We start from the raw sequence: 20513 nt of genomic DNA on the forward strand, positions 1-20513 counted from the left end.
TTGTGTATTTTCGCCTGTGATATTGTGAACACACTGGGAAACGCAGCATTTAATGCACCCTGCAATCTAATAGCAGACACCACGATTATATTCTACATCTATGTATCCATACACACTTAAATCCCTTTATCAAACTTTCAGTGTGAAGAAAGCAGATGATTAGAATATATGATATGACTGATTGTGTGCAATAGATAGTATCTCTACTGCAATGTGTTACTGTGTGTTATTAGCTCGGAAGGTAAATGTAACAAAGGCCAGGAGGGAAAAACTCCTGATGGCAATGTTAAACTGTTTAACATCACCAGCAGAATTCAAAAGCGAGCACGTCTCTTAACAGCATTGCTCTGTGTATGGGACAAAATGTTAACATACAGTACATGCAGTATCATGTGAAGCCTTGAGAATTGCCTTGTCCCTGCAGGGTGTCGTACTTGTGCGTGCATTAACTATTTATTTCCACATGTTGGTGCTTGATGCTGCCAAATGAAGCTGTTTAATCAGAATCAATAACGATTTTAAAGCAATAATGAGCAGCTCTTGTGAGAGTGGGGATGAAATGCAGAGGATCTGTGATCAATTATACATGGTTTACTGGGGGATAGAGGTTATGGATACCAGCTAGGGAAATTGACATGCAGAGTCAAGAAAGATGAACAGAGGAAGTTTGTCTTTGTACTTAAGGCAAACGATGTACTGTATATCATACAGTAATTCACTGCTGCTAATTGATATACCATCATAATTAAAGTAAAATTAAATCCTTTTCAATGTTTGTGTGAATGTACTGTGACTGTGGATAGAAAATCCATTGCTGAATGAGAATGAGCTCATTACCAGCTACAAGAGAAATCAGAAGAATACAAGCTTCATTCCTCTACGGAAGATCTACTGAAATCAGATACTTATTGTAAAGACGGTACAAAATACTCACTTCTGACGGCGGCCCGTAGAAGTTGTCTGCTTTGCTGCCCAGCTTGGGTGGTGCTGTATGGCTGTGTGTGTGTGTGGGCGGGACAGTGTTTGTGTGCCCGGGGGGCCTGATACTCCTGCTCAGCACACCTGATGGGAAGATGTTCGTCGTCTGCATCTCTTGACGGTACTTGTCATAGAGCAGATTGGAGGCAACGAGCACCGGGGCTCCTCTGGTTTCTGCGTCAGGCTTGGAGGGGTCTTTAGGGGTGCCTTTGAAGGAGGTGGCTGCTTGGCCGTGTGCGTATGCAGAAAGCCTGGACGGTAGAGAGGATACCTGATAAGGTCCGTCAGCAGCTTGGGGCTTAAACTGAGGATTCTTTCGGACGTAGGTAATGATTTTAGGCCGAACCCCTTTAGGTTTAAGTTTCGGCGATGGAGAGCTCTCTTTGGGGCTGGAGCTGTGGTTGGATTGGGGAGAGCTCTGCTGGCTGTTTAGAGGCGCTTTGGGGATTCCGCTTGTGCTTATATTAGTTTTGACTGGTGCTCTCAAGCAACTGTTGCCATAGCCCTGAGCCGACGTTGTTACAGCAGGGTTGCATCCTGACGGGATGTGTTTAACCACTCCAGAGACATTCCTGGAAACGAGGTACATGGAGGGTTGCCTGCGTGGTGAGCCCTGGGGTGTCCTGAGAGGGGAGTGGGGAGGGGTAGATGACCTGGATTCAACCCCGGTCCTGTTGGGACTGGAGCAATTCCTTCTGTATGTGAGCTGGGTCTGAGGTCTCTTCTCTAAGGTGGAAGGGATAGATGGACTGGAACTACGCCGCTGGGCTGAAGCCGGCTGTGTCTCCACAGGTGGAGCCTCCCTCTGGGCTGCCGGGTTGGGCTGCCTGGGCTGGGGGACTGCAGATGTGCTGTACAGGTGGGAGAAATCTGATGGTTCACGTAAAGATGTTTTTGTAAACTTTCTGTTTGACCCGTTACTGTATGAATCTGGGGTGTGGTCGGGAGAAGCAGGTTGCCCCATCTCAGCTTGATGAGCACTGGGCTCTGCTAAACACCTCGCTCTTCCCATCTCTGTCTGACAGAGGGGTCTGACGAGCTGTTGTCGTCGCGGTGGCAAAACCCTCTCCTCAAATCCAGCCTTCCTCCTTTGGCCCAGCCCCACATCCGAGGACAATCCATTTCTATGATGGCTTCCCTCCCTCTGTCTCTGATCCTGGCTGCAGAACTGAGGATGGTCATGTATCTCCTGAGGATGCGATGATGCAGAGTTCTGGTTGGCATCTACAGAGACTGCCCTTCTCCTGGTCTGGCCTGAGGTAGTGTTGTTAGCATTTGGATAAGGGTGGGTCTTGGAGTTGGATAGACAGATTGGAGACTGTGCTTCTCCGCTGCCATCCAGAGCACTGGACAAGCTCCCGCCGAGGGAAACAGCTGACAAACTGGAGACAAACACATTTGTCTCAGACTTTGACTCCTTCAGACCTCCCTTCCGCCTCTCCCTGCCTGACCTGGTGTCCCTTTTCTCTATGGAGCCTGTCACACATGTGTCAAGCTCTTCAGTGCTATGACAGGCAATCCTTTTCTGCACCTCTTTGCCCCTCTGTATCCTGCTCTCCACTTTGTTGCTGTCGTTGTCATTTCTTCTCACGCCGATCGAAGCAGAGCTGGCAGTTGAACTGGAGGATATGGACATGGCACCGTCGTCTTTTCCATCTCTCATACTCCCTCCATCGTCTTCCTCCTCATTCTCCTCCTCCTGATCCCTGTCTTCCAAGAATGCATGTATCTCCTCACACTCCAAAAACTCCATGCACTGCTGCTCAGATCCCCAGATCACTAACTTCTCAGGGGATTCCCTTTTAGAGACCAAAGGAGGAATGGAAGTTGTGCTGTACCTCGTGTCCTCTATCAGTCCTCTTCCTTCTTGACCACCGATTGAAGATAATCGATTGGCATTATCATCCCCAGCCTGGGGGAACTGGATCTGCGTTTTGTTTCCAATCTTGTCTCCTCTGTCGACATTGACCCTCGGTCCCTGGAAACTAGTCGGGATGCTCATGTTGGACCGATTGGCCATCTATGGAGTTAGAAATATTTCTTCCCTCCCTGTCTCTCCTCTTGAGGGTCTGTGTGATGATGGCCCTTCAGTTGAGTCTTCCAAGGACGAAATGTCATCTCATGAAATCTTTTTCGCTTGCATTTACTGTGAGTTAAGAAAGCTGTCTTTGATAGCTCTTCGGGGGTTGTGGTGGTCTGTTCAATCTGAAATAAAAGACAACAAAGGAAACTGTAAGAAACAGCGACAAATATGCGTGAAATACCAGCACCTTTGAGTCTGGTCTGGGCAGCGCCAATTACTGAAATTGCTGCACATAGCTCACAATCTTGACTCATATCAATGGATGGTCATTTTGAAACCAAACAGAACTGGCAGTGAGTGAGCTTTTTTTTCTTTTGCACTTTTCTACGAGCAACTGCTGAATCAAACCATTTTGCATAACATGTGATGTGACAGGTGGATAAACACACTCCAGGAGGACTACTGTTCATGTTGTAACCAGCTAGAGTGGTACAACATTAATAATAGGAATGCAATTATCAAATGATGATGGATGTTCATTGTAGGGTGGGAAGAAAAAGAGTGTGAAGAGAAGAAGAGGAAGATCGCTCAGAGTACAGGCTGTTTGCATGTAAGTGAAGGAATCACCATGGGAATGGCTGATGAGGACAGGGAAGAGAGAAGGAAGAAAGGGAAGGGTGTTAAGTGTTTTGTAATGAGCTTTTGTCCTCAGGAGACATTGAAAAATAGAATGTAGGATGAGGAGAAGGTGAAAACATGTGATGTAAAATAACGTTCCAGCCATTTTGGTTCTACAGAGTATACAACATGAGCACACGGTGTCTATAAAAGGCTCAAGTGCACACTTGTCCCTAATATGAAAAACTTGAAAATTAAGTGCGAGCGTCGCTATTGGTGAGGAGTAGGAACACCAGCTCGGCGGTGGGGGGATAAATCCATACTGTATGTCTGATCACTACAGGAGCTTTAACACTCAACATGTCTTCTCCAACACGCCATATGGCTGATTAAGCCAATGCCACCGTTTGCCACGAATACGCACAACAGCACATCCTGCGTCATTTAAAAGCAACATGCAGGATCAACAGCATGATGTACAGGAAACTAAGATTAAAATAATAGCTGACTGTGTGTGGTGCTGCTGAAACATGTACGGGCCACAGATGATCAGGTGGCAGGTGGAGGACAAATGTCTGAGAGGTTTTGTCACACCGTGTCAGTGCAGGAGAGTTTAATCATGGCCGTATAAAACAAAATGTCACATCTTTGCTCTCAGAGGAAAGATTTACGGGTGTCTCTCTACATTTCAGTCTCTTCTTAATTATGCGAGAGCTCTATGAGGAAAACCGAAGAATATTAAAGGACTCACTTTCATTCGCCAAGTGAGGATAGTGTATTTTGTTTACTTGTTTGTAAAACAGTTTCCTCCATCATATACACAGAAAAATACTCATACAGACTGACATTATTTCAACCATTAAAACTCTCAGGTAAATGTTGTCTCTGTCTGTATATTCGGTAGATATTGTATATTTAGACCAAGATGGTCATTATGTAGTCAAATATGTGTCTTCGAACCATCATCACTGAATATTTGATTAGTTTTTCCACAGTTCAAATAGCACTCCCACCCTCTAATTATATGTGCAGCGGGGGAGTCTGCTCTCATTAGCAGGTGCCTTCTCCATGTGTCCTCTGGCAGCGATATCAGTGAACTCAGAGAAGTACGAAGACGCATCTGACGCTGCTCCATTGCCAACGTGTGGAGCTACATTTAGTCCAAATGCACCGGGAGGGGAAACATTCAAGGATATGATTTGTATTCCTGAAGGTCATCCTGAAATGATTTGGAGATATTATCATAGTTTCCTGACGTGTCTTTTAAAAGAACACACACTTTTGAGAACTATTTTATTCAAGCATTGCATTTATGAAACACAAATATCAAAACTTTTATCATAAATGTATATTCGGATTCTGGTTAAAATGAGCATTTCTTTACTATACTGGTAAAATTCTGCTTGGGATCAGAGACAGTTGAGAGACAGAGAGGGAAAATCCATTGCGGTAGACAAACAGATAAACATCATGAAGGATAATCCACACATTGTCTGCTGCCGATGTGTGCACTGCTAATGTTTGCCCTTAACTGGTGCACACAATCAAATAATTAGCTAATTATAAGACACACAGACGCATTTCAAAGAGGCAGGGAAGGAGATTGACGGGAGGGGGACAGGGAGAGACAGAGAGCGTGTATGAGAGAGTGAGAGAATTCTCTGAGAGGACATGGTGGCAGATCGATTACGCCACTGATGTAGTACCGGCGCTTGTGCTGATGGCAGCAGTCTTGGGAGGCTGAGCGCTAAGCTTGGTCACAGTGGCTGAGCCAGAATAAGCTGCACATCCCCTCATAGAGAGGCAGACAAAACCAACCTGGCGAAATCCTGAACACAATAAAACACAGAGTGAAAGAACCTGTCTGACTATGTGAGTAAAAAGACTTGTTGTGATGATGGAAAAAAAAAAAAAAGCATAAAAAATGTGAAGTATCTTTCTTCAGGAGACATGCGTTTGACAGGTCCTCCCTTCTGTTGCATTATGATGGTCACATAGCTACTCAGATATCAAAAGTAAAGAGGGTGGCATCGGAGTAGGAGGGTGAAGAAGTGTGGGTGAAGAGCTGAGTCGATGTTTTCTTTGACTGGAATATGAATTATGCAATTATAAGTGCAACAAATGTGGAAAAAATATCTTTGATCATCAAGTCCGTTCTCTTTGAGCAAAGGAAACACTGCAAATAAGTACACAGGGATCATAGGTCGAGTAAGCATTGTTAATAGTGCTCCAAGTAAGAATGCCGTTTCATTTACATGTTTTCAGCATTTCTTTACCTGATGATGATACCGTATCTACTTTCAGAGTTAAAGTGGTACTCATTTTTGGATGGAATTCAGAGTATACTAGAAAGGACAAGCCCAATATTATTCTGCATATATGCATGTTGAGGAGATCTAGGCTGGAATATGTAATGAAGGTAGGCTTTGTTTCAGCTCATGGTGCGACCCACTAGTTGAGGTAACTACTCTGAACTCCTCCGGGAAAACGACAGGAGCGAAACCCTGAGAAAAAAAAAAATCAACAGTCCTGCTTCCGTTGTCATGGCAATGCCATATTCCTGGGAATCTGAGAATATACGTCTCGACCCCTGCATCTTCCATCAGGGAAAAAAGGTCAGCGTTGGAAAGAGACAGCATAGTTCTGAAGGTCAGCTTTATGCTTTTACACTCACAGCTCATGCATACATTCTGCTGTGCGTCGCTTTCACGTGTGAACTCACACTCAACCATGAATAAAGATATATGTGGCCACCAGCACACACAAAATACACACAGCACTAGAATAGCTGAGTAAAAGCTATTCCCCACCAGGTACACACTACTCATCCAAGAGCAATCACATCCCTGAAAGTGGGTAGACAGACGCATCGCATGAAATGATGAAAGCATGGGGGCAGGAGGAGATGATATCTCAGCAGTGATCAAATTCAGTCAAGGACTTGGATTTGTGATTTTTCACCAGGCTGCTAACCTTTCAGGCGCTGCATTTAACCACCGAAAGCTCTTCTCAGAAGGTGGGAAATGATGAGCTATAAGAAAATCACATGATGAAGGACTCACTGAAGGGGGGAAAAAAAAAGTGGGAGTAGGATTGAAAAAGAGACAGGCCTTCTTCATCCTCCCCTTTTTTTTCTCTTGATGTGAGCAGGAATCAAGTCTGTGTGGGTGAAAGCCTGAGACACACACATGAGGTGGGAGAGATGAGACATGCAGATGGATGCGGAAAGAAAGAAAGAGTTCGTCGCAGGAGGGCTAAAGATTTATACACTGTCTGAACCTCTGAGGTGTCTTCCTGATATAAGCCTGAGAAAGCAGAATGAAGTAATTATTGAAAAATCCTTTACCATATATAATGCTAATGTGGACTAAATTGCTCCCATGGAGCAAACTGGGAACATATATTTCCATAAGAGGTATCCTTGTTTAAAATTAATAGGGGAGGAGATGGGGTCAAAGAAGGGGAAGGGTTTGTGCTTTTTATGTTTAAGTTAATAATATTAATAATGCTGGTGATGGTGTTGCTTTTAAGAAAATGAAATATCACATAATATAAAGAGATTCAACCCCCCTCTCCCCACCTCAATAAATTTGGCACAGTCCCTTAGGTTTTCATGATGGAGAATCAAAATATGAGAGGGGGTCATAGTTGGCAAGATGCAGGGTGGGGGGTTGTAAATCTTATTTTCAGTCAGTGGATCAAATTACGTGCTTCACAGAATTTTATTTCAGAGAAGAAAAAAAATTGCTAATTCAAAAAAAAAAAACCTGCCACAGAAGCTTACATATTTCTCTTTTCAGAGCATGGTAGGAAGTGTTGTATGTATGTACACATGTGAGAGCAGAAAGATGCTCATCTGCACAGACACACACGTCAACACATGCACACACACGCGTTCCCTCAGCGTCTTTGTTGTCGATCCAGCAGCACATGTGGCTATAACAGAAGCTATTTGTCTCTGGCACTTTGGCTTTATTCCTCTCCTCCCCCACTGGAGAGCAGACAGGTTTTATAGCTCTGTGGTCCCAGGGGAACCCTGACGACGCACGCACGCACACACACACACACACACACACACCCACACACACAAAAACACACAGACACACACACCCTCCATATATACATACATACTTCTGCACAGATGTGAATTCCAGCACATTGAAGTGGAGTGAAATGGACAGAGCGACATGTGCATAACCATAATTTATGGCTCCTAAGCAACAAAATTAGATTAAGTGCAGGATTTACATTAAAAAGAAGCGTAGTAGTTATACTTAAAGATGAAATTCTATTCCTCTAATACAGTACATGCTGTGTCTTTGCATGTAATTAATCTCTTGTGACACCATCCTTGCATGTCCTTGTACACTTTCCCAAGGCTAGATTGTGGTTGAAATGTGTATGTGTGTGTGTGTGTGTGGGTTGGAATTTGAGTGTGAACCTGTGAACATCTACCCTCTACATGTGAATATATTTAAGACTTTTGCACATTCAAAAACCAGCAAATGCCGCACACACAAAACAATCATCGTCTTGTCCATTTAGAAAAAAAAGAAAAAGAAAAATGTATTCCTCTCTCCTTGTACTTTTTTTTAATTCTGTTCACATACAGTGATCCGGCAGGATAAAGCTTAGGCAGAAAGTCTATTCAGAAGTAAGCTAAGCTTTTAGTCATCCATCCCTTCTCCTCCCATCTCATGTCAGCAGCACAACACAGACAGAAATAGCAGTGAAATAAGCTAAACGCTCCATTTTCACAGAAGACACAATAGACACCCTGTAGACAGAATTTCACAAGTGATGATTCACTAAGTTTTTGTATGTGTGAACCGAGCGCTAACTCCGAGGTTGCCATCAAAGAGAACAGTGAAGAAGAACAGGGAAATATCCAGAAATAGCATCCTCCAGTTGCTTGATTGTTGTTTTTGCGTTGATTTTCTGTTTAGATGTGCAGCACAAAAGAACAACAAACCAGCTCCTTATTAACAATCTTTGCTTCTCTGAATGCAGCACAACAGAGCTCACACTTTAATTCAGTTCAGCTTTGTCCCTTCAGTGATTCCCGTCTTCTTTTCAAAAAAAAAAAAAATCCTTTCATGTTTGTCCTCTCCCTCCCTCCATTCCCTCTATCACCTTAGTAATATAGAGTTAATGAGGGCCGGGTGAGGTGATCAATCCCATTTTCATCCTTATAGACGGCACATAAGCCCCCCCCGCCCCCTCCCACCTTTCTGCCTCTCTCTACCACTCCACTCCCCCACATACACACAGTCAGATGCCTTTCTGTACCCCAGGGGGTGTCACTCTATATCACAGGGGGAACTGTAACAGGATTTCTGCAGGATCTCGGGTCAGAGAGGGCGGCCATAGCTAACTGAATAAGGAGAATGAGAAAATCAGATAATCTGCAATAAAAACTGATCTATTTCCTTATTGCACGCAGACATGGCAGTGTTCCCTACCTGCGACGAAATCGACAGAAAATCACAATATGCCCATAATAGGATTTATTAGTCGGAAGCAAAAAAATGAAAAATGGCCAAACACACAGGCACATCATCCCTCAGCACATGTTCACACACATTGTTCGCCTCTTTGTTGCCCACTGTTACTGAAAGAAGGAAACGGGTGGTCGCAAAAAAAAAAAAAAAAAAAAAAAAAACCTCCACAAGCAATAAAAGTGTCACCCTCCAAATTTAACATGAGGTTGCACTTACATACACATGTGCATGCAAAGTTACACGCGAAGAAACATGAGTACCACCTACACACACTCAGGCAGTGACTATCACTGCAGCAGGAGCAGAGACAAAGACTCAGCTTCTTACAGAGGGAGAAATGTGGTTTGCAAAATAGAGGTCTGTTGCACAAAAACACACTCCATTTGCCATTTTCTTAATTGTTTTTTCTTTTATTGTTTTTTTTTTTTTTTTTTTTTTTTTTTTTTTTTTTTGTCTAGTGTACGGACTGAACCTCCACTAAATCAGACATGGTTCTGCTTCACTGTCTGGTTTTGCTGTAGTGTGCAGCCTGTGAGGATGGATTGTGGTAGAGATGGATAAAGGGAAGACAGATGTGCAGGAAATGAAAAGAGAAATGAGACGATAATAAGATAAGTTGGCAACAAAAAAAAAAATAAGGAGGAACTGGAAGGGAGATTAGCATGATTTGAAATAAACTGACTACAGTCCGGAGGAGAGAATTAGAGGAAAGGGAGAAGACTTGTGTTTATTGGTTGATTGTGCCCTGCAGCTGAAACACAGACTAACATACATCCAGACATGGGGTGGCATGGAGGAGAGGAGAGAAAGGGTGTCTGTCCATGCTGGTTGCTGGTAGCACCGCATTGTTATTAGCAAAGCCCCTCCGCCCACTACCCTCACTCCTGTCGCAGAGAAAAATGTTAACTCTTGCATGGCTGGTGGGCGAAACTGTATGGGGGGGAGGGGGGTGGGGGTGAAAAGAGGAGAGGGGAAAAAGAGCAATTCATCTCAAATGCAAAGCTGTTGCAGACAAAGAAGGCAATGATAGCGGAATCCTCCGTGGGACCGTAAAAAGGGACTTGCTAAATGCTCACACACGCACTAGCATACACACACACACAAACACACACACACACACACACACACACAGCCATGCAGAGTCAGACATAAAGCAGGGTAAAGTGAGAGACAGCCCCAGACAAAAGAAACGCTGAGTGCAACTTAGACCAGCTGAGTCACTTCTGTTTATTTTAGGAGAATATGATAATAGAAGCAAATGATGCTGCAGAGAGCGAAGAAGGGGGTGGAAAGGAATGGGGGGGGGGTTCTGGTTTGTATTGTAATGTGCAAGTGTGTGTGTGTACATGCATGTGTAATGTGCAAGTGGCAAACCCCAGGGGTGTGGGGGAGGGAGCAAAGGATCAGTGAGAGGTGAGCAAAGAATAGCGTGCGCCGAAGGTCTTGGGGTGGTGATGATGTGCAAGAAAAAAAAAAAGGGGTGGGGGGGGGTTAATTTGAACTGGCTGTAAAAAAGAAAACAGTTTTGGTACAGTGGATAAAGGAGGGTAAGGGAGGACAAGATGGGGCGCAGAACTCCTTCGGGAAATGAGGGAGGAATGCAGCTCAGGTTGAATTCACATATGCTGCTGCTGCTGACGTTTAAGTTTATTTTTGGGAATGTGAAGAAGCCTCAAAAAGAATGTAGATATACAGTGAGGAGATGCATCATAAAAAATGAATGATGTGGATTCACTGGATGTTTCTGTGGCTTTTTACAGTCAAGTTAACTATAGCTCTCACAGCTCTGTCCTCATAAAACTGGCGCGTTTTAAGCTCATTCACAGAGTTGCATTCATTTGCTTAATAAAGGCTGTAGCTTGCTGACTAATATCATTAAAACGACAGAGCACACAAAAATATCCGTAGCACATCGTTTAAACTGACTGCACAAATTCAGCAAATGGATACACAGACACACAGACACACACACACACACACATAGTGGGTGACAGAGAATTTTGTGTGTGTGCCGATTGGTGTGTGTGTGTGTGTGTGTGTGTGTGTGTGTGTGTCATCTGTGGAGGCGTGTCTTTCCGTTCACCCTCTGATGTCCTGCCTGTGACTGCAGGGGAGGAGCTACAACAACAAGCTTATTGCCACCTTCCAGACAGACAAAGGCGGTGTGAATTTGAGAGTGTGTGTTTGCATGTGTGTTGACACTTCATTCACACTGAATTTACACACACACACACACACACACACACACACACTCAACGAACAAGCTTCCACATCCTTGTACCGAACAGAGCGGAGCCTCCTAATTGTTTAATTATGAGTGATCACAACAACTACTATCAAATAACTATTATTAAAATAAGTGCAGCCTCTTCCTCTTTCTTTCCTCCTCTCCTTATTTAACTCCGTTTATTTACATTCACTCTTTTTCAATGTTCACATACACATTAATATTCTAGGATATAAAACCCACTGAGTGTTTTGCCATATCCAGTGGCAAAACACTTAAGTCCAAACATAACTGGAAAGAAATGTTTAGAGGATAAAAAACCTTGCAAATAAAACACATACTTGAGAGGCATACTGACATACTTTTCCTTCCCTCTCTCCTTCACTTCACTTATCATCTCTATTTTCTCCCTCCCTCCTCCTTCTTCTCCTCTGTTCTGTCCTATAAAATGACCTTGAAGGTCGCACCGGTGCGCTACACTCACCGGCTCTGTGACAAACTGTCTTACCTGCAGAAACACACACACACACACACATACATACATAAGCGCCTGAACCCAAGCACATAAATAAAACACACACACACACACACACACATACACACACTGCTGCGAGTGGCTTTCCTGGCAGAGATCTGCTGAATTGATCGGTGTTCAGACATTGCAGAGGTCAGATGTAATGAATCAATCACACATGCATCAGCATCTAGAACAGCAGCTACAGCAGCTACAGCAGACAGCGTAGAGTTACAAGCCAAGGCCACAGGCTCAGCTGCCCTGCTTTGATGCAGTGTCAACCTCCACATTAACATGACTGGGAGGGATTGGCAAGATTTAGCAAAATGGACTGGAATATCCATAGATGTGGGAAGTCTCTGATATCGGGATCGATATTGGCAGCGGACAACCCCAGCAAAACCACACTTCCCACACATATAATATGAGCAAGATCTCAGTGTAGAATCCTGCCGACCACATGTATCTGGGCAGTGCAACCAAAATGCTAAATGATGTAAACTCTCACAGAGTTGCGAAACTGAAAAGGCTGGCAACAAGTACAATAATTTAGTCAGTAAACAAAAGAACTGGAGCACAGTGAGACAGGAAAACTGAGCCGACCACGGTGTCAAGGACAACTTGATCATTGGACACCAATCAATCAGGACAAGAGACAGCTGAGTGTGAAAGACTTGCCCTCGGTGGGCTCACCTTTACTCGATCCATCCTTTCCTGTCGTTCCTCTCCTCTCACTGCTCTAAGAAGCCTAAAGGTGAGAGTGAGGACGTGGGAGTTGTTGCAAAAGTATCTTCGGCACAGAAAAAATACCACAGATATGCATTTGCACAGAAAGTAGTTAGAAGATGGTAAAGAGGAAGTGAGGTCTTTTTATGAGTGCAGCTGCAAGAGAGTGCGACAGTCATGTCATTCATGAAGAGAGGAAAGAGAGAATTAGAACTGAAGCATTTCACAGAATGAAACCACAACCTGTGGTAAATGGTAAAAAAAAAAAAGGTTTCCTTGAAGAATTGATCAAATGATATCTTTATTTCAACTTCACATTCCTCCTGGACTGCTCCTACTCTTTCAAAAAACACTTTTATGAAACAGGAAAAAAAATGGAAAGGAACTTTTTTTTTTTTTTGCCACTTTTGTTTCTTATAACTTGATGCCAGAAGTGATTATAGCTCAAATTACCACAAAACTATTGATAGGAATGAATAAAAAAAATAAATAGTCCCATAAAATCAATACAAATTCCTCCAAACTCTCTTCCTCATCACCTCTCAGTACAGTGGATCATAGCCGGAGTCAGCTCTACATAATCTATACCTGATCATCAGCCTTACCCACAGAGACTTGACCTGCGCCATCCATCCATCACACCAACCTGCTCTTCCCTGTCTGACCTCAGTCTCTCTCCAGCACAGCCACACTCCTCCTCCTTTACTCCACTGCTCCACTTACAGTCAGGTCAACTTCCCCACTGCACTCTCATTTTTCTCCCGCAGAGAAAGAGTGAAATTTCAAACATTCCCTCACAAACTGCGCCGCGCCGCATCGCCCTGCGAAAACAACACGCTCGGATTCCATGTTTTAGCCGAGGATGCTGAGCGAAACCGAGTCAGCAGCCAGACCCAGATTCTACAAGCAACATAACGCGCGACGGTTCTGTAAGAAACCGGTGCATCGTTGCAAATAAAATAAAATAAAATAAAATGAAAACAATAAAATGAAATAAATACCCGAACGGTGTTTTTACTTGCGCGACTTACCTGTAGGTTTGTCTGGTGTTGATTCATGGAAGAATGTCGGTCAGACGCAGGAGTTGCAAAACAAAACACAAGCGTGTCTTTCCACTCCCTCCTCTCTCTCTCTCTGAGTGGCAGAAACAGTGCAAGGAGAGAGAGAGAGAGAGAGAGAGAGAGAGAGATGCTGCGGACAGGAGGAGGCGGAGGAGGAGGAGCGGTGCTGATGCTGATGCTGCAGCTGACATCTCTCAGGGCATCCTCATCCTCACGCTCAGGCGCCGGCTCTTTTCTCCTTCAACACGTTTGCGCTCTCTGCTGGATCGTGAGAGAAGCCTGGTGATGAAAAATCTGTCCACGCCATTAAAATCACCGGAATTCATCATAAACAGCAACTAGATGGATTTTTTATTTTTTATTTATTTATTTATTTTTTTTGGAAAAGCTCGTTTTATTTACAGGAGTTATGCATTAAACATACAAACTTTTAACAAAAAGGGAAACAGAAAAGGAAACAAGCAAAAACGACATAGGAAATCTTCACTTATAGCAGTAAATGTCTAATATTAAATCTACCAGTTGGTACCTGGTATTATAGTTTTTGAGTTTAGTGGGATTGGACGGAAGTTCTTGTTTGTATAAACATGACATAATCCATGAGTTGCTGTCAGCCTCTCATTCACAGTATCCCTGGGTCCTGACACTAGGCCACCAGCAGATGGCGCCAAAATATATACATTTCATGTGTATATAACATAGGCAACATCTGTCCTCTGTCTCTTTGTTAGACACAATCATATGTCAGACTGTTGTTTAACATTTTAACAGAGAACTGGAAGCCATTCTGCTCTGGCCTATTAATAAACTACAGGCGTGCATCTGAAAAATAAACATAACACCAGGGTGCATCTTGACAACAAACAAACAAACAAACAAATAAACATAACTCAAGGTCCACTTACTAACTTTTTTTTGCAGCTATCAGGTGCATCTCATGGTCTCTTCCTGAGCAGATAGTTCGTTCATTTTTTATCACCTAGCCAACAGTAACTATGGGTACATTGACAACTGAGCAAGCTCAATCTGCTGAAGAAGGCTGTGAGATGCAGTTGAAAGCTTAATAAAAAGCTCAGGTTTTTGCAAGGCCATTGATGAATTTACACGCTCACCACAAGGCACATTTCTGACAGTTATGAAGTCTTGTTTTTAAAAAAAGTTGCGTGAACAGATGCAGCAAGAGTGAGATAATGCTCCTCGTCAGGGAGGCGATGTTGAGTAAGGAGAAAACTGAGCCAAGGTGACAAATAACAAATAACAAAATGTTGTTTTTTGTGCTTTTTTAACAAAATGTACACAAATTCAAACACACTGGAAACCAACCATGACTGATCCAAAAAAGAAAAAAAGAAAAAAAAGGGCAACAAAAAGAAAAAGTCTGAGAAAGTGATGTAATCACAGCAAAATGACATAAACGTGAGGCAGCCGGTCATCAACACGGGTGGATCTGAAACATCAAAAGCCTTTATAATGTGACATCCGTTATGAAAGGAGGAAGCTAAGGTCTGTAGAGTTTTAAAGCAGCATCAAAGGAGAAGGAAAGAAGCTCCTTCTTTTATCTATTTATATAGTATGTGTACATACACTGTATTTACCTCAGAAGTAAACACGAAGGTTTGGCACGACATGTAGCAACAACAAGCACTGATTTTCCCAGAAGTTACACATGAATCCCTTTGTACTGATTCAACAGAAAATCAAATGTAAATGTCATGCAGAAAAAAACAAAACAAGTACAACTGTGGATATTCACAACTCCCAAGGAGACTATAAGCTAAGACATGAATCAGTTGAGAATAAATGAGGACTGTTATGTCATAACAAGTTGAATAGTTAGATTTCTTTGAAACAAATACAAGTATGGGAAATGGGCTTTGACTGCATGTTTTTGACATTAAAAAGTGACTAAACAAGTAGATATTGTAGTGCTGTACTGCTTAATGTAACATTTCAACAGGGTATATTACTGTGTTCAGTCCATAAATGACAAGAACTCTGGAAGAGTCAGTCATGTATGGCTAATACTTGAAGTCGTAACTGGATGTCACACATTATTATTACACTTGTACTGTGAAATGCTGCATTGCAGGCAACCCACTATGACCCCAGAGCACTTGTTTCTGCCACAGTCATGCCAATATCCCATATTTCTAATTGTATAACTTCTGTTAACATGGCATTACTGGTTAGATCAGCCACAGGACAAAAGAAGGTGACAGCAGTGATTTTTGCCAATCCCGAGGATACACAGTTTCAGTTGCGCTGACCGTGTAAACACAACATAATTGACACAATGTTTCGGCACAAACAGAAGCAACAAAGCTAAAGAACCTACAGACAGACGCTCCTACGTATGCACAAAAGTCATGAGGCTTTCAAAATAACAAAAAGCCCTTTCTCCAATTTACAAATAATTTACTGCAAGAAATATACACAACATTTTATATACACGATTCCATTGATTACACATATACTCTGTTGTAAGGGACTGCCAAAACCACAGTGAACGCACTTAAGGGTTAAAACTAAAATGTTGGTGATATGATATTAATGATAAGTGTTAATCAGCGCAGAGGTCTGTATTTAAATGATGAATTTCCCTTATGTTAAAGGAAAACTACACTGAGTTTGGACATTAAAGTCTGTTTACAGGTCTTGGGGAGCAGTACTGCACATGAAGTTGTATAAAGAATTTTGTGGCCCTGGGGGGAGTTGGAAAAGTTTAAACTGCTTCAAGTGATGTCACTTGAGTCAGCATTGGTTGGGTCTGAAGACGACAAGTTTGAAAGAGGGAGAAATCTGCAGGGTGTGGCTTTTGAAAGAAGTGAGCTTACCAGACCTCCGAGGCTCTACTCCTCAGCCCTCGTTGCATGAGGCTAGCGGCTTCAGGCTACATTAGCTGCACACCTGAATCTCCAACCAAACTGTTCGTGGTTGAGTTGCATTTTGGGTAATGTAGAAATCAGCGGAGTACTCTTTTAGGTTTACGAAAAGAAAAAACATACCTACAAGCATGAGATACTTTAATGACAACAAAAAAAAAAAAAAAAAAGGAAATAAATGTACAAGTGTGGTGAAATTCTATCTGATCCAATTCTTCATAGGCTTTTACTTAATTGTAAATATTAAGTTGAATCAGATTCATAATCTGAAAAACACACTGGAAATTACCATATTTTACGAAGCGGCTAATAGAAATACATTCATAAACATAAGAAAATGTGTAAAATAAATTGAGAATGAATACATTAATCCGAATTGAACATCAAAAAAAAAAAAAAAAAAGTTGGCCTGTTTTATTTTTTGAGAAGATTAACTAAATGTTACAAGCTACAGATGCAAAAAGACACAGCAGCCAGCACTGTGAAAATCCGCTATGATCTAATCTTACATGACATTAACTGGCACTCAGCAACTGCCAATGCCTACGCCTGATGCTCAACATGTGTCAAGATACACAAATCAGATTTCATATTTTTTTTTACCGAGAGTATTAAAAATCCCAAATAAGAGAACATATTTTAACATCTGTCTTTATCACCGTGAAGAGTATGTAAAATCAGGTATCTAGTCACAAGACTTGCCAAGTTAAAATGCTCCTGTTAGGCTTCAGACTGAATCACTTCCTTTGAATCTCTGTTTCTCAGTGTAAGGAACTGTCTGGCGGGATATTTCGCTCATACAGCAATTCCTGCATCATAATTTGCAGCCAGATCCATGACCTCTGATTGGTCACGGCTGCTTCTTGCTTAGACATATGCCTGTCTTTTCTTTTTGCAAGTAAAAGTCTGGGACCTCAGGTGATATCAACGCAATCCTTTGGACTTAAAGCTGGACACGTGGAAAGTGTAAGTTAAAGCTTCCTGCTGGCCCAATGTTATGTGCAGCCATTCGACTGACCGGCCTCTTCTGCTGGCAGACAAGTGTAATAACATCACTGACTATTGTGCAAGCTCCAACTTGTCAGTGAGGACTGTTAGAGCAGCATTTCAACATCAGTTACATAAGAGTTTATCAAGTTTAAGAGAATGTAGCTATCGGTATCAGTCTGTGTTTAATATTGATGTGTGTTTTCTGACTTTTCAGACATATGTAGATATATACAGTAGTTTTCATTTTTTAACAGAAAAAAAGACAAAAATTGTATCACTGTAGAACTGTCAGGCACCCAGACAACAGCTGTTACTACATGTGCACACAGTCCTATTGCGGGTAATGTAACCCAGACACTCCAAAGAAGTAACTACGACCCAACATGAAGAGAAACAAATATTATGGTTTCGAGGTATCTGTGAGCCTCCCTGAAACACTGCCATGTTTCATGTCTCCAACACGAGCCCCCCACCCACCCCACCCCCTCCTCCAGACAGCCAAGCGATAATGAGCAGCTGAACCTCAAGGCCAAACACAAGGGGTAACAAGCTTATATCACAATCCTCAAATAATAGAACGTGTCATTTATGGCTATAGAAGTTCTGTATAGAAGTATAGAAGTTTTTGCATGAGTATCATCACCAGTTGTCTGTGTTGTCGAAGGGGAACGTCACAGGTCTGTGTATTTTATGTCAAAGTTATTTATCATTTCTTTCCCCTACAAGGAATAAGGCCAGTGAGGGACTGGGAGTTGTCCTGTCAGAAATACTCTTACACAGACAGACTGGCGTCAGGGCCGGTTGAAATGCGTGCAGCATGTTCTAATGCTTCCTACAAGTCTCCATCGTCCTCTTCCCTGGCACTGATTCCATTGTGAAGGAAGGCCTCCTTTTCTGGTGGCATGTCCTCTGACTCGCGGCTGTGCTTGAAGCCGATCATCTCCGTGTCCGGGGACGAGCGGGCCGTGGCGGCCTCAGCGCTGTGATGAATACCATAGCAGAAGTAGATCACGAAACCTGAAAAAATAGAACAGGTAATGTCACTGTAAAATTAAATGATGTTTTTAGGTTGTTGTTTTTTTTGTTTGTTTGTTTGTTTTTTTTAAATTCCAGCCTGTTGTGATGTGAGCTGGTGCCAGCAGACTTTAAATTATTTATTCTATATTCTTAATGTTTAAAGACATGATACAAATATCCGTTCTTGCTTGCAACTACAAAATGATGGAATAATAAGATTACTAAACTCAAGTTAAGTGTCAGTTGTGTGCAGTTAGTCTGAGAGCATCTGCAGTGAAGTATATGAGAAAAAAAAAAAGTCCTTAAACCGGAGACACTCAAGTGACAGGCAAAAAGATTATTTCCTCTTTAGGGGTGAGCACAATTTCTACAGCTACTGTCAGTGTAAAAGGCAAGGTATGATGGGTAGTAACAGAGTATAACTACCTATCGCCATCCAGACTGAAAACCGTATCCAGGTGCCTCTGTCCAACTGCATCATCAGGTAGACGTTGACAAACATGCTGACCACTGGGATGAAGGGCAGCATTGGGACCTAGAGAAATGAAACATAAGCAGCTTGGGTTGAGACGAGTATAAGGGCCAGAGGGTCGTGTTTGAACAAAGCAGTGCCTGAAACTACTTCTTTTAATCCATAGTGTTCTACACAGAGTGAGTCTCTGGAACCAAACCTTGAAAGAGAGTTTTGTCTTGCTCTCAGGCTGCCTCCAGATGATGAAGGTGAGGAAGAGACACACCATGAAGATGATGCTGAGGGCTATGATGTTCCACACGGCAAAGCCCCCCTGCACCGCCAGTATGCTGAACGCCAGGATCAACGCTCCTGCAGAAGGACATTCATTTTCATATTATTTCATGCTCAACTCAAGTGCCACGCAAGTTATGTAAATTCACCCATTTTAAATGCATCTATCGAAATCTTCATCTGGATTCTAAGCAACTAAAGACTCCTGCCAGATTCTTTACAGAAGCTCTAACACATTACCTCCCCACCATCTTATTCCTATTTTTTGTATTTGATCACTGCATGGAAGTAAGTCTGGATCACCCACCCATGACAGAGGCACAGATGTTGACGGTGAAGCCTGACAATGTGGATGGCTCAGGGTTTTCTGGGAACAGCAGGGTGTTGAAGCTGAACCTCTCCTCCACACCGGGCAGGATGCCCATACTGGGGACACTGATGCCGTCGCTCAGCTCCACGTCCTCCTGGGTACTGGCCATCTGATACACCAGACTGGGCTGCTCTGGCTGGTACCTGACACGCACGCACACACACACACACACACACACACAATACGCTGATTTAACATTGCGACTTAACTCTGCATTCACACCATTTAAAACAAGTTGCCTGTGAGTTTTTGGCAATCACACTGTAACGTCATGTTGAAGTTGTCAGTCATGATACTGTACGTCTAGTGCCGAATTAACTGATTATGATGTTTTCAGCACGAATGCTGGGCAGAGCTTCACTGGTTGCTAAGGACAAATATAAATATACTGGAGTGAAGCTGGACCAACTTTGACATGGAAATGACTCTGACAGCATCTCATGCTTATGCCCCCCCCCCAACTAACCTGAGCACCAAGACACAGGCAGCTACTAAGGTGTAGGCCAGCAGCGTCCCTATTGACATCAGGTCCACCAGGTCCTTCAGGTCGAACAGAAAGGCCATGATGGCTTTCAGAGAAGAGAGAGAGAGGGAGATGAAAGCATTTGTTTGACCGTAATAACCTTTGATACAAAAATAATTTAATAATAGAAAGAACCATCATGTTTTCATGATTTTTCAATAAACATTTTCTAAATTGTCACACTCTGGCTTTGTTGTTATTTCTGCCCCTAGTTAGCAGCCACGACTGTTTTCCAACAAAGTGGTCAAGTTGTACTCCTCCTTTGTTTTTGTTAACTGAATTTCCACCCCACCCCCACCCCCACCCCCCACCCCACCCCTCTCTCTATCTCTTCTTTC

General features: G+C 42.8%; 2 protein-coding genes across 5 annotated transcripts in view; both read right to left on the minus strand.

Annotated features, from left to right (window-relative positions):
* The window catches only part of LOC111234307 (microtubule-associated tumor suppressor candidate 2-like), a 43557-nt gene extending 29850 nt beyond the window's left edge, over window positions 1-13707 (minus strand). For both annotated transcript variants that reach the window (XM_022762314.1, XM_022762313.1), the window contains exons 1-2: window positions 13619-13707; window positions 935-3183 (exon numbers count right to left, since the gene is read on the minus strand). In XM_022762314.1, coding sequence (XP_022618035.1) covers window positions 935-2998 — 2064 coding nt within the window. In that variant the 5' untranslated portion in view covers window positions 2999-3183; window positions 13619-13707. The remainder of the gene's footprint in view (window positions 1-934; window positions 3184-13618) is intronic.
* Window positions 13708-18024: 4317 nt separating this feature from the next.
* The window catches only part of LOC111234330 (high affinity cationic amino acid transporter 1-like), a 15083-nt gene continuing 12594 nt past the window's right edge, over window positions 18025-20513 (minus strand). For all 3 annotated transcript variants that reach the window (XM_022762346.1, XM_022762347.1, XM_022762345.1), the window contains exons 9-13: window positions 20119-20221; window positions 19590-19795; window positions 19209-19360; window positions 18964-19072; window positions 18025-18537 (exon numbers count right to left, since the gene is read on the minus strand). In XM_022762346.1, coding sequence (XP_022618067.1) covers window positions 18353-18537; window positions 18964-19072; window positions 19209-19360; window positions 19590-19795; window positions 20119-20221 — 755 coding nt within the window. In that variant the 3' untranslated portion in view covers window positions 18025-18352. The remainder of the gene's footprint in view (window positions 18538-18963; window positions 19073-19208; window positions 19361-19589; window positions 19796-20118; window positions 20222-20513) is intronic.

Source organism: Seriola dumerili, unplaced genomic scaffold (assembly GCF_002260705.1).
Source record: "Seriola dumerili isolate Sdu_G_001 unplaced genomic scaffold, Sdu_1.0 BDQW01000449.1, whole genome shotgun sequence".
Lineage (NCBI taxonomy): Eukaryota > Metazoa > Chordata > Actinopteri > Carangiformes > Carangidae > Seriola > Seriola dumerili.